Source organism: Gorilla gorilla, chromosome X (genome assembly GCF_029281585.2).
Source record: "Gorilla gorilla gorilla isolate KB3781 chromosome X, NHGRI_mGorGor1-v2.1_pri, whole genome shotgun sequence".
In the NCBI taxonomy this organism is placed as follows: domain Eukaryota; kingdom Metazoa; phylum Chordata; class Mammalia; order Primates; family Hominidae; genus Gorilla; species Gorilla gorilla.
The window spans coordinates 19,300,722-19,326,017 of NC_073247.2; the positions used below are offsets into that span (position 1 = coordinate 19,300,722).

A 25,296-nucleotide genomic window follows, 5' to 3' on the forward strand; every position below is an offset into this window, starting at 1 on the left:
GCCGCGCATATTTTTATACTGAATGAATGAAAGCAAAAACCTCCCAGGAGAGGATAATAAAAGGCTCATCCGAGGCATTAGACTTGAGTCTGGGGGCGGAGCCCTGCCCGCAAACCCTCCTCTTTCCATCTTGCTTTATTCTCCCACTGTCTACAGCAGAACCTCTTCATTCTCTTTGGGGCCACCAGCCCAGGACCCACCCCACTTACCCTCAGCAGATGAAAAGAAGCCCTGCTTATGGGAACAATAGAAGTCATCAATTGGAATGACTTTATCTTCTTACCTCTAAATTTACCAGCATCTGCACACTTTACTTTTATTCTCTTTATATAAGTATGCTTTTTCCCATGAAAGCCAAACTGTGACCTTATCAGCATTCCTTCTGTCTCTCCTGCATTGCTCAAGTCTCCTCTCTACTGACTGTAAAAAAAATTTTTTGAGACAGTCTCACTCTGTCACCCAGGCTGCATGGCAGTGGAGCAATCATGACTCACCACAGCCTCAAACTCCTGGGCTCAAGCAATCCTCCCACTTCAGCCTCTTCTGTACCTGGGAGTATAAGAGTGAGACATGAGACCTGGCTAATTAATTAAAAAAAAAATTGTAGAGGCAAGGTCTTGGTGTGTTTCCCAGGCTGGTCTCGAATTCTTGGCCTCATGCAATCCTCCCGCCTCAGCTTCCCAAAACACTGGGATTACAGGTATGCACCACCACACCCAGCCTCTACTCGCTTCTGGTCGTGAGCGCTTCAATATGGCAGTGTCTCTCCTATGTTAAACAAAAATTCCTGGCTCTCCTATTCCAATTAAAAACCATGTTTCCTCTCCCCTTATTTAAAAGCTGTTTATAGTCACTATTTTCCATCTCCATTTCCCCTGTGCTCCATAACCCACTGTAGGCCTATTTCTGCACCCACTGCTTAATCAAAGCTTTCTTCTTGCTATAGCCAGTGGGCATGGTGTCATCCATATCATACCTGGCAGCTTAAGGGTGCTGGATACAGCTGAACCCCTTCAACCTGGCTTCCAGGAAGGCCCCTCTCCAATTTTCCTTTCTGCTCATGTTCTCTGTCCGTCACCTAAATTCAAGCTGGTCTGTGTGTTCTCCTGCACTTAAGCAGATGTAGGGGTTGGAAATCTCTGCATATGAAATAAGTTCCCAGAAGATTCTTATACTCTGACCTCTCAGAAGCATATTTGCAAGGACTCATATTCCTCAGAGATCTGCCCATGTCTTCAATGTATGGTTTATGAAAGACATTGGCAATCCACAACCCATTGGCCAGATCTAGATCACCACCTGTTTCTGTAAGGCAACTTGTATTGGAACACCACCACCCTCTCCCCACACACTGAAGTATTTCTGTGGCTGCTTTCAGGCCACCACGGCAGAGCTGAGTAGTAGCTGCAACACAGACCATACAGCCCACAAACCCTAAAAGATTTTCTATCAGACCTTTTGGAGGAAAAGTTTCCTGGCCCTGGTTTAGAATCTCCCAGCTGCTTCTGGACATCAATAGCCTTCTTCGTGTGTGTCTCTTGTGCTTCAGACCCGGAGAACCAACAGCTCATTGGAACCTCATGTGAACATGACACAGACCCTTCAAACCAAACATGCTCAGTTGAATTTTCCATCTTCTTCCCAATTTTCCCCTCCTCTGGGTGTTATAACCCAGGAGAAACTATCCCCACGCACTCCAGGGTTGATTCCCAAACACCCTTTCTCTCAGTCCCCCGTCCTAAAAGCACAGAAGCCTGATCATTCTGAACCACCTGCTCTGCAGAGCTCTGATCCAGGCCATTCCTCTGGCATTCCTGGAAATGCTCCTCACTTGTCGCCCCCATTTTTAACCACTCTCCTCAGAGCAGCACGAGCCTTCTCTTTAAATGGTGATCTTAACCATGTTTTCTCTTCTGCCTGAAACTGAAACCTTTCGGTAGCTTCCCTTTGCCTTAAGGATAAAGCCCTAGTTCTTAGACGTGACCTACAGTGTCCTTCAGGATCCACCCTCCAGCTTTCTCTTTGTGATGTTCTGCTCCACATCCACTCCACAATCATTAAGCCCCAGAATTAAAAGTGTGGCTTTCATTCACTAAAAACTCTGTGTGTATGCTTGCCTCTGGGTTTTTGCAGGTGCTGTTCCTTCTGCCTGGAGCACCTTTCCAGCCTGCCCCCTTCCACAATGTAACTCTCCTTGCTTCTCACCCTCAGGCCAGATATCACAGCTAGATGGGGTTCCATGCCGTCATGGGGGTCTCTTAACATCATGCATACTCCAAGGCATCCATCAAGCATTGTTGGGTGTTGCCTATGTCTATTCTTAAAAGGAAGGTTCCTTAAAAATCTGAATTAAAGGTTCTTTGCTGATCATAGAACTGGCTGGACATATGGAAAGGATATGCTAAATATGCCTTAAAAATAAAGATTATTTCATGAATACGTAATGCAGACCTTTTGATATTTTAAAATTTATTTTCCTTAGAAAGAGAGCTTGGAGGAAACATGAAATCAATTAGGCAGCTGTGACAGTAGCCCAGAGCAGAGCTCAAAGCCTGATTTTATGGAAAATAGAAAGGAGGGGTGAATCAGTGTAAAGGCTGTATCAGCCCACTCAATGGAAAATTATTTTAAGATATATTTAAGACAACATATGGTATTAAACAGTTATACTTTACTTAAATAATTGCTTACATATGCTTCAAAAAACACCTGATTGTAGACCAAATTGTAGAAGGAAATTTTAAAAACACACTAATTTTCTATTTAAAAAATTTTATTAAAAATTGCATAATGCAGAAATTTGACAACTTCAGTTTTTATGATAATGTGAAATTGAAATCATAGAAGAACATGTATAACTAGTAACTAAACTATGTAATCTTTTATGTTACCTATAATACTTATTGGGTATACCATGTAAAAACAAAAAATATATATATACAATAAAGGCATTCTCTAAATTCTAAATGTTTGTTCAGTGCCATAGAGTAATAATATAGTTCTTCAGTTGTCTTGCACTGTAATGTAAAAGAACAGAGGCCAATTTAATACATAAGTAATGGCTATGCACCAACAGAAGGCTAATGATGTCATTATGTAATGTACAAATGAAGACTTTGCAGCAACTTTAATAGGACAAGCCAGACTAGGCTTCAGTCATCTCAGCAGATGGAGTGATATGGGCATGCCGACCTGGCAGCACCCTGCACCTGTCTCCCTGCAGTAAGCAGAAGTCCTGCCGGATCTGATCCTTACTCATGCAAGCCTTCATTGGCAGAAAGTGTAGTCATTTCAAAAGCACATGGAAAAACACTTCCTTAAATCAAGATGTTTAATTTGTTAATTTATCTCACGGTGACCTCTTACATTGATTATGCCTTCAAATACTACATTGACGATTGAGTGCATTCACCGTTCAGAAAGAAAATGTAATAATGGCAGAGACCACCATTCAAATGATGGTTCATGATGCTCAAAGTCAAAGCCAAGTCAATGGCAGTAAAACTTTAATCACGAAAAATCATCTTCTTACTCCCCAACCCAATTGTGGCAACTTCATCACTTGAAATTAATGTTGTCAGCTTTATTTAATTTTATGGGTTATGCACCCTCTAAATACACAAAATTGTTTTAAATTTAAGCCTAACACACTATTATAAACTCGTTAATAAAATTTAAAAAAATTTACGCACTTTAGAATTTTGTTTATGCTTAATTTGGATGTTTACTTTTATGGCTTATATAGGTTAGAAACATATGGCACGCACATAAAATATACCTACCTACTTATATATTTATACACATTTAAATATAGTGCTGTTAAAAGATAATTTTCAGAAAGGGTAAAATCATGACTGCGTACATATATAAAAGTTAACATGTGTTCATGACTTTATTTGAGTCATTAATGAATGAGGGAACCAGACAGATGTTAGAACCCTTTCACCAGAAAAGTCAAAACAGCACAAACGTACCTGGAACAAAAGAATTGAATCACAAAATGGCAGCAAAGCTGGCTTTTCCAAAGGTGGAGAGGGAAGTCAATAGAACCCGTCTGGCCAAGGCAGAGTTTGCACACCTACTTGTACTTGCGATTTATAAGAGATGCAAAGATTCAGGGCTGCATCCCACTGCTTGGAAAGGGATGCTTAGTGGCAATGCTTAGGTGTTCACCTAAACAAAATTTTCTCTACAATAAAAATAATTGAATGCTGGACTGAAGTTCAATGAGGAAATTCTTTTTTAAACTTTAAATGAGATCCATACATTACTCAAGTATGAATAATTTAATCCCAAGCACCTAAAGAAGACTGCTTAAATATGAATATTTCTCAGATGAGTTCTTTCTGATAAGACATTATATGTATTTGTTGTACCATTACTTTTTTCTGAGATGGGGGTCTGGCTCTGTCACCCAGGCTGTAGTTCAGTGACATGATCATAGCTCACTGCAGCCTCCAACTCCTGGTCTCAAGTGATTCTCCCACTGTAGCCTCCCAAGTAGCTGGGACCAGGCATGCGCCACCATGCCCAGCTATTTTAAAAATATATATTGAATTTATACATTCATATATGTAGATATGTATACATATGCACATGTACATGATTATAAGGGACAGTCCTGCCTGTAGGGAAAATGAGAGAAAACAATCAGCCTGAGAAGTCAGGGGTTGAAAGGAAAATGCATTTCTAACCATAAGCAGAGAGGAAACCCACACAGAACTGAGAGGTTTAAATTTCATGGCAGCCTGGCCAGCACGTGATCAGAGAGATTTGCATCACATATGCAAATGCAATAAAAATAGGTGTCAGTATTGATTATCTTTCATCTGAAGAATTCAGGAGTCACATTTCCCAATAGCAGGTGCTGAGAACTTTTATGCCTGCACTCTGTTGGGTGAACAATTTAGTCACTTGACCAAGTCATGGTACCTATAGAAATACAATAATCTCCGCTTAAATTTTCTTGTAATGAGGTGGGATGGATAGTCTATTGTTACATTTTTTTAAGCTGCATAATGTAAATAATATTATTTTTGGTCCTGTAAAATTTTTTGAAGGATTTTCAATGAAAATGAAAATGACTCTCTGAAGACTGGGGAAATTGTTGAAAGGCAGGATTTTCTTACTTTTGGCCTCTTGCTCAATTCAGCTGAAAATCACAGCTTGTCTTCTGAAATAGCCAGTGCCATTTGAAATACTCAGTTGAAATGGTGTTCGATTGTAATGAGCTTAAATGATTGAAAAAGTGAATTTAAGCAGGTTTAAGTAGATGGAGGCTTTCAATAAGTGTTGTAGTCATTTATTCAAAGTATTTCACTTAAGGAGGTAATAGCTGACTCATTCATATAACTAATATGCCTCGTGTAAAATAATGTATGATATTTGCGAATTTGAGTTATAAAAAATGCTTTCATGTTTCTAGTGCATAGCCCGTAAAGCCAGGTATGTGGAAATTTACAGTCCAGTTTTCCTCATAGGAATCAGCTCCTGCCACTATCAAACAGATATTTCTTCTTCCATTTTCTTTGGTTCTTATGGAGTCATAGTAAATAGCCTTTAAACTAAATATGCTACCCCATGGAGCCCCATCCACCACACCAATATTGAAGAAAAAATGATATAGCTCATTAAAACAGTGGTATTTTCTGTAAAATGGGAATAACAGTAGTATTTCCAAAAGATTATTAGATTTTAGAACTTCATTACACTCCACTGACCCAACAAGGAGCTACATTTTTATGCCAATTATTTAATGAAAGGGTCATAAAAGAATGTTCAATTGTCTGGAAATATGTCCCAATCTCCCTCCAGAAAATTAGTATTTTGTTGTTGTTCAATGAAGTGAAAGTTAGGGAATAACTTGCTGAGGGGCTTCACTAGAAAGCCAGTAAGGCATTTTCACTACAGACTAGAGCCAATTCCATCAACTGTTAACAGGCGCCCATAAAATGCCAGATGTAGAGCAGTCCAAATTTGTTTATTTGTAGCATTACCATGCATTCTTTCAATATGCAGAAATCCTCTTTATGGCCATATGCACAGGTGTGTCTACCGTGTGTTTAAAAGAGTGACAGTATTTCTCCCTATCGCGAGGTCAAAAACCTCTTTCCAAAGCCAACCCGCGCAAACACTGGCTGTTTCACTGTTGTGTATAGTGGCTTTCACCGCCTGCTGTTCTGGCTCCACACTGGGGCTTTGGAGGCCTTTAGTTCATACAAGACGCATTGTGGTTTGTGGTCAGCAGAATAATAGCTCCAAATATGTCCAGGTCCTAATTCCTGGAACCTAGGAATACACTAGGTTACATGACCAAAGGGACTTTGCAGACGTGATTAAATTAAGGATCTTGAGATGGGGGTATTATCCTGGATTATTGGATGGGCCCAAATTAATCACGTGAGCCCTTAAAAAGCAGAGAACCTTTCCTAGCTGGGGTCACAAAGATGCAGCAGAAGAGAGTCAGAGAGATGAAAGATGAAAAGGACACACCTTACTGTTGCTGGCTTTGAAGATGGAAGGGACCATGAGCCAGGGAATGAGTGTGGCCTCTAGAAGCTGAGAATGACCAGGTCTGATAGTCAATAAGGAGACGGAGGCCTCAGACCTCATCAAAGAACTGAATTCTTCCACCCACTTGCACAAGCCTGAAAATGAATTCTTCTCTAGAGTCTTTAGAAAAGAGCTTAGCTCAGCCAATACCTTGATTTTACTGAGATCCACATCAAACTCCTCTCTTACAGAACTGTGAGACAATATTTGTGAGATAATACATGTGTTATGTACAAGTGCTACATTTGTAGTAATTATTTATAACAGCAATAGGCCACTGATTCTCAGCATAGCTCTCAACATCCCCTGCACCCCGTTAATTCTGAGACATCATTCTTCATAAATCATAGCAAAAACCTAGTAATGAAGATTTTTAGGAAGAAGAAATACCACTCCCTTAAATTGAAGGTAACATGCATTCTGGTTTTTAAAATAATAAAATGTAGACAGAAAATAAGATAAATTAAAGTCTTTATCTTTGATTTAAGGACATATGGTACTTATTGGTGGCTAAACATAGGGAGTTTCCAATGGTGGCCAAATATAGGGAGTATCCAAGTTTATATCAAAACATCTGTGTTCCTAGTTCTTTTAAAAATATGTCTCACATCTATTCATATTCTGTTCCCCGAAATTTCCCCCTTTCTGAAATGCCGACATAATTAGAAGACAGTTAATATTGGCTTCCTTCCCTCTGTGTGCACTAGCGTTAAATGTTCAGAGCCCAACAAGGTTTACTACTGTGCATTTCATTCCATAATACATTCCTTACACACAGGAAGAACACTGGTGACTTAAAACAGAGTTAACACATTCTAAAGAATTTCCAGATTATTAAAAGGAATGGTCCTCTTTTGATTAGCAGTAATTCTCAAAATTATAGCTTGTAACCATGTCAGACTAGCACGAGAGCTGTTATTGGACAAATGCATTGGTTGTGGTTCTAGCATAGAAATGAAATAGACAATTCATCTAGTCATTTTAGCAAGAGTTGCCAGAACAACTTCTTCTTCAGTCAAACCTTCTACAATTGGAGTTTGAAGTGTCAACTCTTACCATAAGCTGGTAATGAATGATTTTAATCTGGTGTGTGTGAGTGTGTGTGTGTGTGTGTGCGTGTGCACGCATGCACGCTTGCATCTGTGTGTTTACTGTGTATGCCTTGTATGCCTGGCAAGAATCTGCAAAAGTTGCATGGTGGAAAATGCGAAGAAAATGGAGGAAGGGCTTTATCTTCTCTTGCCAGCAAAATTGTAACTGAGTTAGGTTTAAGATTTTGCAATATGGTTTCAAGAAGACATTCTCAAGGGCCCCTGCTGAATAATGTAAGTTCAGATGCTGCTTCAATATGACCTTTTTTGCTTCAATAAATGAGAAAAAGAGGAATAGATATTCTTTTCTGTTGGTTTCAGAAGTCAGCTTGATCTGAAGCCACCTCATTTACATTAAATAGTGGAATCTGGGTTGTTTAATAGAGTGTGGAACAGTACATATGGTAGAACTCCAGAAAGTTTTTGCTCCCACTGCTGATGGGTCTAGTTAGACTTCCTAGAGAAACATCAGGTGGTTTATTTTTGACATACTGCCTTTTAAGAATCTCTCTTTTTTTCACTCTGTGCTGTCCTAGCTCTAAGAGACCAGCCTCATTACAATATGTGCTCTCTAGCCTGTCTTCTATCTTTAAGATTAAGATACCTGAAGAAATAAATCTCTAAAAGTCTTAGCTCAGTGCTGCCACGGCTTCAGATTTTGTTTAACATAGAGCCATCTGTGTGGCCCACCCATAATGCCAGCTCTGAGTTAATGGGAGAGTTACAAAGTGTAGATTAGACTCTTCAGGGGGACTGTGGTAGTTCACACATTGGACATCCAGAATTTCAACTATTTGTGGAAAGCTTGTTTTTTCTGTCATGCCTGATGAGCAAGATGCCCAGTGTTTACACAAGCATTTCAAGCACCTATAAAAATGTTTACATCCTGGAACAAAGTATTGCCTCCAAAATACAAAAAGGGAACTATAAAATTTAAATGAATAATAATCTTAAAATCAAGACGTACATAATCTTTGTGAAAGTGGATTTTATTTTTTAAAAATTAATGTGCTAATCCCAGCTACTCAGGAGGCTGAGGCAGGAGAATCGCTTGAACCCGGGAGGTGGAGGTTGCGGTGAGCCAAGATGGCCCCACTGCACTCCAGCCTGGGTGACAGAGCAAAACTCTATCTCAAAAAAAAAAAAAAAAAGATAATAATAGTAAGAATGAGCTATGTGGGTATGTCCAAAGTTCAGATTTCCAGAAGCTAGCCTTGAGATGAGAACTGGTATGCAAGTTACTTAACAAAGAAGTATGCTGGCTGGGCGTGGTGGCTCACTCCTGTAATGCCAGCACTTTGAGAGGCCGAGGGGGGCGGATGACTTGAGGTCAGAAGTCCAAGACCAGCCTGGCCAACATGGTGAAACCCCATCTCTACTAAAAATACAAAAATTAGCCGGGCGTGTTGGCACACGCATGTAATCCCAGCTACGGGAGGCTGAGACAGAGGAATCGCTTGAACCCAGGAGGCAGAGGTTGCAGTGAGCCGAGATTGCGCCCTTGCACTCCAGCCCGGGCGACAGAGCGAGACCCCGTCTCAAAAACAAAAAACAAAAACAAAAAGACACCAAAGAAGTATGCGGATAACTCCGTAAGGCAGTGGGTGAAGCAGGTGAGGGAAACCAAGCAAGGGTGTAGTTTCAGATACAGTCCTGCAGAGGCTGACTCTGGAGTGTGAGTTGGGCTTCAGAGTTGGCCCCACCCAAAGCAAAAGAGCTGGATTCCATCCATCCCTCTCAACTTCGTGCAGCTGTGAATCACTGGTCAAGGGTCCTCCCTGGGGGTGGAGAGGAACTAAGTTCCAAGGCACGGCAGTGTTTCTGAGCCACAAACATCGGGTTTTTAGCAGTCACATTGGCAAGAGGAGAATCTTCGGGGCTCCTGTGAGAGGACCTAGCATTGTCCTCTAAAGACTGCTCCCGGGAGGCTGAGGCAGGAGAATTGCTTGAACCCAGGAGACGAAGGTTGCAGTGAGCTGAGATCGCGACGTTGCACTCCAGCCTGGGTAACAAGAGCGAAACTCCGTCTTTAAAAACAAAAAGTCTGTTCCTGATGGTCATTCCTTGCAACGGGTTAGGGCACGCTCCTAATCCATGACTCCAGCCACTGGATAGAGACACAGCAGCACAGCTAATGCCCCAACTCCAGTCACTCCTGATTGGTTCCATAGCCATTCCTTTGGAGTTCTGCTGTCTGTGTCTTCCCTGCCTCAAAGCTTGGCTCTGTCCATTGGTAAAAGGATGACTTTACCTCCTATGAATGCAAATTGTTTTCATCCATAAGATGTAAATAAGAATAGTTGCCTTACAAGATTATAAGAGGATTAAATTAGATGCTTCAGTAAAGTCATCTGCATGTAGTAAATCTTCAAGGTGTATTAAATACCTTCTGTCTTATCAAAGATTTTAAGGGAACTAAAAAGTGCATACCTGCCTTAAGGAGTTCTTTTTTATTATCGCTTGAAATACGATACTGTTTCTTGGTTTTAGTTGGATCTCTCTTGCCATAAGTTAATGTTACTTCTCCTCTTCCTCCTCCTCCTCCTCCTCTTCCTCTTCCTTCTCCTTCTTTCTCCCTTTCCTCTTTCTCTACTCATTCCAATTTTTCTCCTTCTACTCCTTTTCTTTCTTTTTTTCTAATTATTCTTCATCATCTTTGTCTTCTTGTAATTCTAATTTTTTTCTAATTCCAATTTTTCTTCTTCAATTTCTCTGCCTCCTCCTATTCCTGCTCCTTCTCCCCTTTTTTTCTGTAGATACATGCAAACATTTTCCATAGCCTTTAAGAGAAACTTAGCTGCGTTGCAGCCTCTCTGGAAATTCCTTAAGTGTAGCCAGACGGATCTCCCACATGACTGCATTCGTCACACGTAGCAGGCAACTGGGAAGTGTTGAGTCTGGAGGTGGAGGAAAGTGGTTGGATTGAGATCCCTCTTTGCCAAGTGCCAGCCTGTTTGACTCTCATGAACATTTCTGAATGTCAACCTCTCCATCTGTAACATTTTAACAATGATGCCAACCAACATTGTAGAGCTGTTTCAACGTAAGGGAGATATATGGAAAACTGGCTGGCTTACCATGTGACATTGATTAATAAATAATGAATCATGGAAGGAATTACACTTGTGCCACCAGTGTATAGGGAACACCTGTTATATGCCAGGCAATTTGCCAAGTACTGGCTGTATCAAGAAAGCCATCTTCGCCTGTAATCCCAGCACTTTGGGAGGCGAAGATGGCCGGATCACCTGAGGTCGGGAGTTCGAGACCAGCCTGACCAACGTGGAAAAACCCCGTCTCTACTAAAAATACAAAAATTAGCCAGGTGTGGTGGTGCATGCCTGTAATCCCAGCTAGTTGGGAGGCTGAGGAAGGAGAATCGCTTGAACCCAGGAAGCAGAGGTTGTGGTGAGCCGAGATCGCGCCATTGCACTCCAGCCTGGGCAACAAGAGTGAAACTCAGTTTCAAAAAAAAAAAAAAAAAAAGCCATCTTCTCTGATGAGCCTTTTACATCTTTTATGAAGAAAATGTTTTCAGTGTAGCCTCAGAATTATCTGGTAGATTTGTTTTCTACCAGAGAGTGATGAGATAACCTGAAAGCTTTTGGATCCTAAACCACAGCCACCAAAATACATATTCTCTTTCCTTTTGGGGGACCTGAAATAGATTTGTGTCATTATGTCATTCTCATTCTTGTCATGTTATGCACAAAATCAGCCTCTTGACGCACTCACTCTTTTCTTATGGTTTTAGAACACATCTAGACATCTTTGATCCATAGACACCATCTTTGTCATAATTTTTTCCTGCTTATGTTTTCAGAACAACTATTCTAGACAACTTATTTTCTTTTGCCATATTTTTGAACATTCAGAACGAGTATACTCACATTTCTTCTCTTGCTTCTGGTGACCCAGATCTTGCCCTCAGCTGGAAAGCTGTCATGCCCTGTGTTTCTATTTTGAAATATGTACCTTGTTTACTGGATCATATTTGTCAGAGAAAGTGTATCAGCACAAACATTTCAAAATCTGCACTCATTATTCTGTAGAACTGAAATAACTTTTGTCTGCTTCATTCATTTGTTGATGACTCAAACTCATTTATTGGCAAACATTATTTGAATGAGTTTCCTATTAGTCTCTCTTAAAGAATATTAACAATAATGATATGCAAAAGTCAATATTCTTTACTACACAGACAAACTGAATTTCTCAACCCACTTGACAGTTTAAAATTACCATTAGGAAGAATTTGACTTTCAAGGAGAATTAAATGGCATTTATTGTGGTGACTGATTATCAGCACAAGAACCATGCATTTTTCTGCTACAGTAGAGGAAATAATTTAATTAGTCTGTTATTGTAAATGTTCTGATTTTAATACATTAACTTGTGGCCTGCAGCTGATAGAAAAGAAATTAACACTGACTCTTTTTGACTGTGGAATGAATTGGATTTTCCAGGGCAAGAAAATTAATTATAAATGCTCTCTATTTAAGATTGCCAGATTTTTTATGATAAATGATGTAATTATGAGATGTCAAGTATACAAATAGTCATGCATCGACATTTCAGCTTATTAATTCCAACATTCACCATTGCGTATGACATATTCATCACATTTAATTGCTCAGTAGAGGGGAGGCAAAATCATTGTTCTCCTCATTTTCCTTGTGATTTTCAGGCAGTACATTTCAGAAGACGTTGAATGCTAATGCATTAAATTTCTGATGACAGCTTCATGTTGCATTTTGAGCTAAGACCAAAATAAATAAAATTCAGGGTAAAGTAGGATAAGGCAACAGAAGGAGGAACAAAGCTTTACAAAATGGCAAGTTGGGTGAAGTTTGTCTTCAGCTCCCTCTCATCTCTCTGTTTCCTTTCCTCTCTTCTGCCCATTCTGGGGTGTGTGAATGAGTCCTTGGTGCCTTGATGGCGAATTCTAGGGTCTCAGGAGCTTCCGCCTTTCCCGGAAATGCTCTCCTTCTCTCATTGATCAGTGTCCCTGTTCATTCTGTTACAGCATGAATACAATTGAACAGCATCGGAAGAATTCAGGGCCACTCCCCTGTGGCCACAGTTCTAAGAGTCACAGTTGATAAGGTACATAATCTTAAAAATCCTGCAGTACCTTTAAAAATAAGTTTGTATTTTGTTCATCCCACCTGTGATGTTCAGTTTTACAAGTCAATGCAGTTAGGCTACAGTTCCCAGTTATCCAGTCAAACACCAATCTAGGTGTTGCTACTTTGGTATAGCGAAAGGTATTTTGTAGTTGTGGTTAAAGTCTGTAATCAGCTGACTTTAAGTAAGGGAGGTGATCCTGGACTATTTGCATGGACCAGTATAATCACAGGGGTCCTCATTAGAGGGAGGCAAGTGGGTCAGAGTCAGAAAAAGAAGACATAATGATGGGGGCGGAGATTGAAGTGATGCCCTTTGTGAAAATAAATTCATCAAATTGAAGCTGTTGGAATGTTAAATTATTTTGAGGCTTGAAGGAATGTGATTGTGAGATCTGAGTCATGCAGCCAGCAGCTGTAACCTTTGCTTCACCGATGATAAATTAACCCTCTTCCTAAGTTTTCCTTGTTTTGTAAAATGTTGTGAAAGAGTAAATGGCACCAGAGAGAAGACCCCTTCACTCTTAATTGCTAACCTTTTATTATAGATTAACCGCCTTCTTTCTTTTCTTGCACACAGCTCAGACCAGATGGTGCAAAAGATCCCCTGGCTATCAAATTGCTTAAGACAGAATTTTTTTAAATTAAAAAATTATTTTTTTTTAGAGACAGAGTCTCATTCTGTAGCTCAGTGCAGGGGTGTGATCACAGCTCACTGCAACCTTGAACTCCTAGGCTCAAGTAATCCTACTTCAGCCTCTCGAGTAGCTGGGACTACAGGCACAAGCCACCATGTCTGGCTTAATGTGGACTATTAAATATGCCTTTCCTTAAAAGGAATAAGCTGTAACAAATCAAAATTACTGCAACTCATAACCCAGTCTTATGTGAAAGTGTTGTAATCATGGTAAACTTCTTTGTATTTATCTAAATGAGTGTGAAACCCTGACCTCTCCACCTCTGAGCACTGACTCCATTCCTTTGGAGTTTGTATTTCCCAAGAGGACAAATTCGAACTTTGCTCTTGAATAAACTCTTTAAATTTGGATTCTGATCCCTTTGATTATTTCAGGTTAAAACCTTTGATGGTGGAGGAAGGAGCTGCCGGGCAAGGAACACGGGTAGTCCCTAGTGGTTGGAAAGACGTGGAAAAGCAGATTCTTACCTGGAGCCTCCAGGAAGAACCAGACCTGCCAAAGTTAGGTTTCAACTCATTGAGACCCATTTCAGACTTCTTACCCCCAGAATTGTAGAGTGAGAAATCTGAGTTGTTTTGAGCCACTAAGTGTGTGGTAATTTGTTACTGCAGCAATAGAAAACTCATATACCATAAGATACCTCTGAAAATTATGCAAGTGTGTAAAATCTACTATTTATTCAATCTACAAAAACTGCTTTGATGCTTATATGCATGCAAATCCTTCTTGCAATAACTCTGCTACACCTCTAGAGGCACAGTCCATAGGTTGATACCATTGACCAAAACAGACAAGTGTGGGCCGGGCAACACCTCCCATCAGTCCCTGCTGCACTTTTCCTTCTAGCCCTTGGTAGAGTCTCAGGATCCTTCTCCAGGCAGCCATGTCCAGGCTTTCAAGATGAAACCTATCAGCTTTCCCCATCAGACCTGTATCTCATTTTCCCCCTTTTTGTTACCTGAGGCAGGCAGAATTCTAAGATGCACACTAAGATTCCCAGCCCCTGATATATATACCCTATGTAATCCCCTCTCCTTGAGGACAGGCAGTACCAGTAAATATGATGGATGCCACTCCAGTGATTCCATCCCTAATCAGCTCGCACTGAATTAATCAAAAGGAAGATCATCTGGGTGGGACTGATCAAGCCAGCTGAGCCCTTAAAAGTGACAAGAAGTAGCAGCAGAAGCTGTTCTACTTAACAAAGAAAGCAAACAGCCATGTTGTAAACTGCTTATGGGGACCATGTGGCAAGAAGCGTCAGGCAGCTACTAGCTGAATAAGACCTTGGGAGATGACCAGCAGGAAAGGAGAAACCTCAAACACACAGCTAGAGGGAAATGCGTTCTGCCAACAACCCTGTGAGCTGAGAATGAAACTGTGAGCACGATTACGAGAAAGGGACACAGTCCAGCTGACATCTTGGTTTCAACCTGGTGAGAAGTGAACAGAGAGCCCAGGTAACCCATTCCCAGATGCCTGACTCGTGGAAACTGTGAGACAGCAATTGGTGTTGCTGTAAGCCACTAAGTTGGTGGTCATTTTTCATGCAGCAATAGTAAATAATACACCATCTTGCAAAAACCATATACTTCAGTTTGCAACCACCAAATGCACAAAATTAATGTAAACTATGTTATTAATTTTTTATAACCATACGTGTGCTACAGAATAAGAGAAATGCTTTTCTAAAATGAAAAGAAGTTGTAGTGTGAGCAGAATGGGTGGTTGGAAGAGATGCTTCCCTTTAAAGTAACCTTCCCTTCCAATCCCCTCCCATAATTCCTACTTGCTCACTTGGAATGCTAGATCAGCTCAGGTAGCAAGGAGATATTCCAGGCTTTCTAGATTACTGCTATTCATGCTGGCTTCCAAATCCTGTCGTTTCCACGACCTTGGGGGTCTTTGTCACTCACTGGACCTTGTGCGCAACGGCAAATGGAACTTTTGCTTTATCCTCCTAAATCGGAATCCTATTGCATATTTCCACACTGTTTTTTTTTTTCCTCCTCATTCCAAAGCGTATACCAGATGGTAAATCCCAGGAAACATTTAGCAAGTTTGGCAAAAATTCTGTGAGCAAAACTATTTTGAAAGCTATATTCAAAGCAGAAAAAGTGGAGCAAAGGAGATAGAGATAGATTCATTGCTTGGGGCTGATGAAATAGTGTTAAATGAAGCACAAAGAAAGCTTTACAGTTCTTTATTATTGTATCTTGAATGTGTAGGTGAATAATCCTCAGAGTGGATATAGAGGAAAACATGAGTCAGAGGAAACTAAAGTCCACTAGGAGTGAGCGTAAAGGAGTATTAGATTGCTTCAAAGAAATTACGCCTATGCTCAGACTGAGTCTATCGCAGCTTATCAGGAAGATTTGAAGACATGAACATAGACACACCCTCAGGAAACCAGAGGGAGGCCGGGCAAGGTGGCTCACACTTGTAATCCCAACACTTTGAGAGGACGAGGCAGGAGAATTGCTTGAGCCCAAGAGTTCAATACCAGCCTGGGCAACATGGCAAGACTGTCACTACAGAAAATACAAAAGAAAAAAAAAGAAAGAAAAACTGAGAGAGATAGATAGGGGTGAAACTGTAGACTCCGGCAAACACCCCAGTTTTCCAAAAGGGGATGAAGAAGGTTATGTTCAAGAAACTACCCACTTTTTTACATCACACTAATTCCTGGTTACATCTTAAATAAATAATGGAAATGTACCATCATGTCCTTAATTACTATGCTACCAGAAAGAAAGATCCTAGTAGAACCATCCACGTAGCCAAATATGCATCCATTCATTCAGAAATTACCTAGATAGCATATAAGTACTGTAAGTACTCATATAGTAATTACTACCAAAGACAGGGACTATGATAGGCACCTATTAGATGATGGTAAATAAAAGAGGATGCTTTGATATTTATCTCTCTCACAGAGCCTTCTAGTTAGGGTATGTGTGCAAAAGTTGTGATCATTACTATTACAGAAAAGCAAGCAGGATAATTAGAAGATTCCAGATTGGAGATAAATTTCCTTGTCTGAGAACACTGTAGAAGGCTTCCTCAAGTGTTAGAAGGTCCTCCTTCTCTTTAGGATTCCTTAAAAGAACTGGTTTCCAAATGAGAATAAAAAATATATATATATTTTTGGTGGCCAAGCCAGTGCTTAATAATCTATAGAATTCATGCTTCTCTGGTGAAAGCTAGATTGGAGACATGGCCTAGGATGGTTGCCCAAGTGTGACCCCCAAGCCCTCTCTGCTGAATTGAAAATGAGTTGGACCATCCAGCACCACTAACCTGCAGAGCCCAGTCAAGCAGGCTGGATATGCTGGAAGAGGGAGCTCTGGGGCTGACGGGGATGCTCCTCCAAGCCCAGCTCTGGGCACTTCTCTAGGAGGCCCTTCTGCTCCTCTTTCTGGGAACAAGGAATAGAGGAAAGCCTGGCCCTTATACAGAACCATGAAGAAAGAAAAAGGGAATGCGAAGAAAAGATAAAACAGAACAAGCCCACCCTTGGCACATATGGTCCCATGCTGCAGAAGGGCTCCCCTCCTCTCCCTTGCCCCATCTGTTGCTCATTGCTCTATGTCTGCATTCATTGGAGACTGCAGCTTTGGGAAGGCAATGAATGGGGCAGGGAGAATCCTGACAGATCTTGCACATCTAGTATGGACCTGCATCTGGTGTGGGCCTCATTGATGGAAGTAAGGAGAGGGGTGTCAGAGACAAAAGCAGGCCCTTCACAGTGCAGGCTGGGGACATGCTATTTCATGTATTCCATCAATATATGTATAAAAGTTATCTGTAGAAACAGAACCAATAATAGATAGATAGGTAGGTAGGTAGGTAGGTAGGTAGGTAGACAGATGATAGGTAGATAGATAGGATACATGGATAGATAGATAAATGACAGATAGATAGATGACAGATACATAGATGGTAGATATAGATATACTGATTGATTTTAAAGAATTGGTTCATCCAGTTTGAGGCGATGATAAGTTGGAAATCTTCAGGGCAAGTTGGCAGTCTGGAGATTCAGGTAAGATTGGATGTTGCAGTCATGAGTTTGAAAATTAGAAACTGTGCAGAATTTCCCTGTTGCAGCAGAATTCCTTTTTCTTTGGGAGACCTCAGTCATTGCTCTTAAGGCCTTCAACCAAATGAATAAGGTTGGAGGGTTACATATTGGAGGGTAATCTGATTCACTTAAACTCGAATGCTTCAAATGTAATCATGTCTAAAAAACACCTTCACAGAAACATCTAGACTTCTGTTTGGTCAAACGGCTGGTCAAGCCCAGTTGACACATGCAACTGGCCATTGCAATACAACCAAAGTCAGCCACAAGGGGAAAGACAGACCCTACCCTGAGATATTTCAGCAGATCCACACAAGAGGATGGAGGAAATAGGGCCAGGGGAAGTGCACATTCCCTCTTCCAGCTACTCATCATAAAATAATAATTCAGCTGCTCAATCAGTATTTACTGAGGTCTAAGATGAGCTAGGAACTGTCCTGGGCGCTTCAGACACAGAAGTGAACGAAACAGAAAAGCTCCTTGCCTTCAAGGAGTTCACAGTCAAGACCAGGGGTCAGTGAACTATAACCGAGAGCAGGTCTGGCCTGCTGCTTGTTTTTGCAAATAAAGTTTTATCTGGATAGAGCCATGCCCACTCGTTTACATGTTTTGGTTGCTTTTATGCTACATCAGCAGAGTTGAATAACCGCAACAGCAAAGCCTAAAACATTTCCTCTCTGGCCCTTTACAGATAAAGTTTGCCAATCCCTGGTGCAGGCCTTTGCATAGCAGGTCAGTGAAGCCTAAGGGACTCCCTTTTTTCATTCTGTTGACAAATACCAAAGATAGATTGATTGCTTCTTCAGAAATAAGAAAAGAGAAAATGAACATGGAACTTTTAAAATCTCAAGAAAGGAAACCTCTAGTAGCAAAAGTGCTTACTATAGCAACTAGAACAAAACGTTTAAGAATTACATCTCCTACTAGAATCAAGAGGCTCCTGGGACAAACAGGCAGAAAGTCCCCAAGAAGAGAACAAGTGAAAATGGAAAACATAACAGAGTGAGATGCAAATACCAGTGGAAGTGAAAACATAAACTCAAAGATAGAGGCCATATCGCTTCCAAGGAAACCAAAATTACAAAAGCAGAATTAAAACCTGCACTGGATAGCAAAAGATACAAACTGGCATAGAGAAAAAGCTAAATCAATGAAATAGATAACGAGATACTCTAAGGATTCAGAGAAAAAGAACAAAACACATGAAAAATACAGGATAGGAACAGAGATTGGGTATAAAGAAATTGATTTTTTCTGGAAGCTACCAGAATAATTGAAAAAGAAGCAATTACAGCTTTTATTATGTAACTATTATGCCCTACGTATTGCGGTAAGCACTTTACATTCATTATCAATTTTCTTGATTGCAACAATCCTTTGAGACACAAACTAATTTATCCATTTTTTAAGTAAAAAATGTAAAGAGTATGGGAAGCCTGTAAATTACCCATAGTTAGCTACTCAACAGAAAAACCAGAAATCAAATCCCGGGCTGACTAAACTTAACACCTGACATTCCATACCCCTAATGAAAGAAACAAACAGTGAAAGTTTTACTGAAGGAAAAAAAAATGACCCAACTTTGTAGATCAGTATGATTGACCCTCATCGTGTACCAAGCAAAGTAATGATGAGTGATTTAGGTGCACAAACATGTCACTGTTTTGCAAAACAAGGAAAGGTCCTCTACATTTAGGGATGATTACAGACACCCTAGAAGACAATAATATGGCGAGCAAAACCCACGAATGCATTTTCAGGCTACACCAACAAGAATGAATTGTTTGGTTGAAAGAAAGGCAATGATATTCTACACCTGTCAAGCCACATCTAGAATAAGGTCCAGCCTAGGAGCCATTTTTAAGGACTTTCATAAGCCTTCAAACTTAGAAGGCAACCAGCTGGACTCATCTTTGGGAAGTGTTCAAGGGAAGCGTGCAGGCAGATGTTGATCACACCTCAAGAGGAGAAAACCATCCAGGCAGTGGTGGGGGATACGTGAGCGGGTGAGGGCTCAGGTACCTTTCACTGAAGACATTCCAGGAACTTACTGCTCCAACTGATGTTTGACTTGGGCTATACATGCACAAAGCAGGATTCAATCATCTTTTATTGTTGCATAAACAAGGTTCAAATGACTTCCTGGGCAGTGAAAGCAAGCTCATGCTTGACATATTGGAGGAAGTACTATTTCATTGTTTTTGTTTTATCACAGTTCTGTGGCTTATAGAATAGCTGGGCTATTGCATTCATTATTGTCATTTGGGAATTATTATTTTACAAACTCGGCAGAAAAACATGATCATAGTCTAAAGATAGCTGCCTAAAGCCACTCTGAATTGTCCCTTGAAGGGTTTTTGGATGCTTAGGACAGCTGAGTAAAAGCTTAGTCCCAATAAAAATGAGCTCTTAAGAGGACAAGAGTAGCCAAAAGAAACAAATAAATATGCAGGACACAGTTTCATAATTTGTGCTGCTCTTGAATTAGTAATACAGAATAATCGAATGGAATACATTATAAGTTTTATTCAGAACATGCTAAAATAATAACTATTTTATGAGTACCCATTAATGTCAATTATTATTCATTATTAATACTTCACCACCAAATTAAAAAGATATGTCTGTGCTGCATTCTCCTACACTTGTTTCTTTCTCGGGCATTATGATAAGATTCAATTGCTTTATAACTAATTAATGATCTAATGCAACTTGGAAATAAAAATTGAAATCTAAATACCAGATATTAAAGTTGATATGGGATGACATTCTTTTGTGCTCTCACGTTATTTATCAAATTTTGATTAGTGGTAAATATTTGATATTCTTCCTAAGATCTTCTTTCAAGTTCCAAGTAGTTTTTTTTTTTTTGCGGGGGGGTGTGGATGTTGGGGGGAAATCACTCCTTTGTCTTTATTAAAGAAACTTAGAAAGAGACCAGACCTGGCAACCAAGGGGTGAGGTATTGGCCAGGAAGGTGGAGTGGGCTCAGGCTCTGTGGATTTCAAGTGCAGACTGATGGCCTGGGAGAGGCCAAGGAGACCAGATCCTGGCAGCAGCTGAGGAGGTGCCCAAGGGCACTTTCAGGCACTGGGGCCTTCAGTTTGTTCTGTGGGCAAGGGTTGGGGGTTTGGATGCAGGGTAGGTTGGGCTGGCCTGGAATCTCCCTGAGGGCACCCTGCCTTGTCTACCTAGATCATTCACTGGTCCTCATCCTGTTCGTTGCCTTCCATGTCCACCTCATTGACCCCTCCGTCATCAGGTGACCCATTGTAGTCATTCATCTTGTCCATGTCCTGCATGTCCTCATCATCCTCTAGGTCCTCTTCACTATCCTCATTGTCTTCATCATCCTCCTCTTCCTCATCATCATAGTGCTCTGAGGCTGGCTTGCCAATAGGAACCAGATTGTTGTCTTTCTCTGTGATGCTTTCGAGCCAGGTCTGATGCTGCTGTTCCTGCTGCTGCAGCTCTGTCTCTTCCATACAAGGTTGATCCAGATTAAACCACAGTGTCTCAGTCCCACAAAGGAAGAGTGAGGGAAACAAAGTGGACATGGTTCCTAGACTGGGTTTGAGTCCTGGCTCCACTACTCACTAGCTGTTTGACTTTGGCCGAGTCACTTAACCTCTCTGGGCCTCAGTGTCCTCCTCGCACCAGGGTCTGCAGCCAGTGGAGACCCGGAAGCGCTTCACCAAGCCTCAGTGGAAGAACCCACATGAATCCGGGACTCACCCCCAAGCAGTTTTATGTGATCATCTAACCCTGCTATTCTGATTTTGAAAAAGAGAGACAACTCAGCAGAGCCGTTAATGTCAAAGCTTTTGCTTATTTCAATATATTAATCTAATGGGAAATGCTCTAGAAAGTTGTAGATATTCATGTCCCTGCAAACAGTTGCATCACATCTAAGATCTTTCTCAGGGGAAGAACATGAATTTCTTATTAAAGTATTTCCTCTTGAAACCCAGAGGGTAAAAGTTCTATATATTTGGATACATAGATTTTTAAAAGTGTTGGTATTCTCCCTTAAACCTCACAAAAGTCCTACAGAGTAGCTACCTTTCATTCCCTTATTAGAGATAAGAAAATTGAGACTTGAACATTTAGTGAGTTTTCCAAAGGCTAACAGTTCAAATTGCAGATCCAGGCCCGAAAACACTGGCAAGATTCACTTCACTCCACCCTGCTGAAGCTGTTACCCAACAGAAGGATTAGAAGATCTAACCCCACCCAAATGATTTCTTAGCTTCCTTCTCAGAGGTAAGTATGGAGAGTAACACTCAAGTTGATTATGAAATTTAAGATGCGCTTTATGTAATTTTCCTTTGGAAGGCTACCTTTTCCCAGCCTCACAAACATGAGAAGATTATTTGATAGGTTATGCTGGGTGAATATGGGACTTGTGTCTGAAATGGCTTTGTTCCTTTCTCAGAAGGTAACATAGTGCATTGCATGAAATAGACATTTGCTAATACAGGTTATGTGGACTAATTTTTGTAGCTGAACCTCTATTTACAGGATGTGTTGACGATTGTTGAGTGTCCTTCTATGGACTCCTAGCTGTACAGTGCTAACAAATAAAATTTGTCCATCTAATCCATTTAGTTTAGCAAGTGATCAATGGAATGAAAAAAGTCAAACTGATTGACTAATTTTACTAAGTAACCAAACTACTTCTCTTTTCAGTTCAGCAACCTGTCAGTTCACTTTAACCCTTTGGCTCCTGAGTGATGCAGACATGAGTCTCTGCTCTACAGACAAGGACTTAGTCTAACAACCCACTCCGCTTTAGGGCCCAGGCTTGCGATGGAAAAACAGCAATTTGCTCTCCTTCGGACATTTTGATAAATGATAAACATATTCATCCCCAAACCTCGAAATTATTGCTGGAATTTTTTTTAAGCTAGCAACACAAAATTCGAGTTCTACATTCATCAAATTCAAGGCACAAAACCTCATAGAATTATAAAGTCCACCCAATCAATGGAATTCAGAGCTAAGAATTCAGCCACTAAATGGCATGATTGCTGTAATTAGTCGAATGGTATAATTATAGTAAACACATGATAAGTTGCCACTGAAGCACATAATTGCACAGTATAATGGTATTATTATGATTTCTGATGATATAATATGATTTGGATGTATAACAAATTCCCATAACAATATTAAAACATTTTTCATTTGTGCATTTTCTTAGTACCTGATTGGGATTTTTTACATTATGGGAGTTTAAGTCAAAGACAGGAAATCAGACCACGTTTTCAACGAAAGAAAAAGAAGTTATTATTCAACATAATACCTTGTTGAGAATGTGGTTAGAAAGAGATAAAGGACTTAAAGTATGAAGTCAGTCATTAGGATAACCCTAAACAGGTATTATGGTTATAATTCAAGAAAACACCTTTACAAACATGAATGTTATTTCATATCTATTCTATGTTCCAGGAATTAATCATTTTACTTTGAGCTTACCATGAAAATAAGCTTTCCCAGGTCACAACACTGTCCACACTATCTTTGTTTTTTGTTTGTTTGTTTTGAGATGGAGTTTCGCTCTTGTTGCCCAGGCTGGAGTGCAATGGTGCTATCGTGGCTCACTGCAACCTCCGCCTCCCTGGTTCAAGCGATTCTCCTGCCTCCGCCTCCCGAGTAGCTAGGATTACAGGCACCTGCCACCACACCCAGCTAATATTTTTTATTTTTAGTAGAGATGGGGTTTCACCATGTTGGCCAGGCTGGTCTTGAGCTCCAGACCTCAGATGATCCACCTGCCTCGGCCTCCCAAAGTGCTGGGATTACAGATGTGAGCCACTGTGCCCAGCCTATCTTTGGTTTTAACTTCCCTAGGAGAAGACAATGTTTTCAAGCCATGTGCACATTGGTTATATATGTATTGTTGTCCCAAATTCTTTTTAGATGTAGATTTTGTATGATCAAAAACATTTTTATTTCATAGAATTTGGGAATTGGAAGAATTCTTAGAGAGTTGAGATGCATAGTTCAGGAATTCATGGACTTATTTCATTGAAGGTGCTAGGTGTATAAGTGGAAGTACATTCTTCTTGGAAAGGGATTTTTATCATGGTCATTAGTGGAGCTGTGAAGCCAGAAAGGTCTACCTGGGAGATTCTACCATCCGTCTCTACTGGGGCTGAAATCTTCTCCACAAATGCCCATCAGGTCTTTATTCCACTTCAGCTTCAACCATCATAGTAAGGAGGCTCTAACTAATCTGTACAGTAGAAACCATGAGTTCTCTGCCTACCAACCTGCTAATACAGTTTAACTTTCTTTTTTAAACAATGAAGCATAATGTTTCTTTCTATTAAGGCTACAGTTCACAAAACCTCCTAGCCACACATTGTTTAACAGAACTTCCCATGATAATGGAAAATTCTCTACCTGCACTGTTCAGTGAAGTAGCCACTAGCCATATGTGGCTGTGGAGCACTTGAAATGTGGATGATGCATCTTAGGGACTGAATCTTTTATTTAACTTAATGGTAATTAATTTATATTTAAATTTAAATAACCATAAGGGTGGTTACCATATTGAACAGCACAGCCCTGCACATTGTTTTTCTAGGCAGGCTCCTCTTCAACACTATTTTATTCACTTATGGCACTGTACATTACATTTTATCAATTTACACATGCAGTATTATATTATCACCTAAGCAAATATACAGCATTAAGCATCATAAAAGTTCAATAAATATTAATGGTTATCAATAAATGGAATCATTACAGACAATGAAATAGCATGACAAAATATAAGAGGTAATTAGAATCAGTCTTGCTTTTATTGACAAAGACAGTCCATGGAACTGGGAGCCATGATCACATCATGGTATAGGTTTTCATGATTTCCAATTATTTTGATGAATTTCACACTTGATATTTATCTAAAGTTAATTCAAGATTTTCCTATTTGAACTTTCCCTGCCATGAATATTGATGGGTTTTACTGTAGTGTGAATTTCCAAGTGTCTTTCTTTTCTTGTACCCTGAAGATTCAGATTTTAGGATGCATTGTTTATTGCTTAATTTCATTGCACCTCTAGAGAAAGGAGGAGAGATCATTTCATCCTAAAGCTTGCTATGAGAAAGATAAGACACAGAATACAGAATCACAAAGGAATTAAGAATTCCATCCTGCTAGAAAGTAAAGTCCATGAACTGGGAACTCAATTATTATTTTGAATAACAGTTCAAAATTTGCATAAGAAATGCATATTTTGAATGCATTTTTTCCAATAAAAACTTCTCTTGACTTAGAGATACAAGAAATAACTAAAACGCAGATCCTGCCCCACGTAAGACCAGGCAGGAGAGGTGCTCAGAGCTGGAGCTTAGAGTTAATGACAGGGAGCTAATCTCTGTCCCAAGAGCAATAGGAACCAACAGTAAGACTATCAAGGACAGGGTGGGGAAGTGGAGGTAGAACATGACTCACCTGGCATGTTGAAGATGATCTTTCTAGCTATATGGGGACAGGGACTGGAGGGCCAAACGTTTTCATGCTTTCTGCTCATTGTCCAGGCGGGAAGGAACTGCACATTGCCCCAGAGAGATCAGAGCGCAGATGAAAGACTTGGTTGTACTTGAGGAATATTCAGAAGGTAAAGTTGGCAGGGCTTGGAGAAGGAATGTGAGTAACGAGGAAGATGCTCACCACGGATGCCGCCAGGTTTCTGGTGTGAACTGTGCTGTGGAGCTGCCACTCGCTGTGAGCAGAG

General features: G+C 40.3%; 1 protein-coding gene across 1 annotated transcript; it reads right to left on the minus strand.

The window, feature by feature from the left end:
- Positions 1–20,663: 20,663 nt before the first annotated feature.
- Positions 20,664–21,108, minus strand: LOC101137381 (anaphase-promoting complex subunit 15-like). The gene has a single exon (XM_055376636.2). It carries the CDS (start codon positions 21,106–21,108, stop codon positions 20,752–20,754), a length of 357 nt encoding a protein of 118 aa, XP_055232611.1. The 3' UTR covers positions 20,664–20,751.
- Between the last annotated feature and the right edge of the window lie 4,188 nt (positions 21,109–25,296).

What these genes read in the sequence shown, in the direction of transcription:
- LOC101137381 (XM_055376636.2), bottom strand. Translation starts at nt 21,108, where the DNA reads ATGTCCACTTTGTTTCCCTCACTCTTCCTTTGTGGGACTGAGACACTG.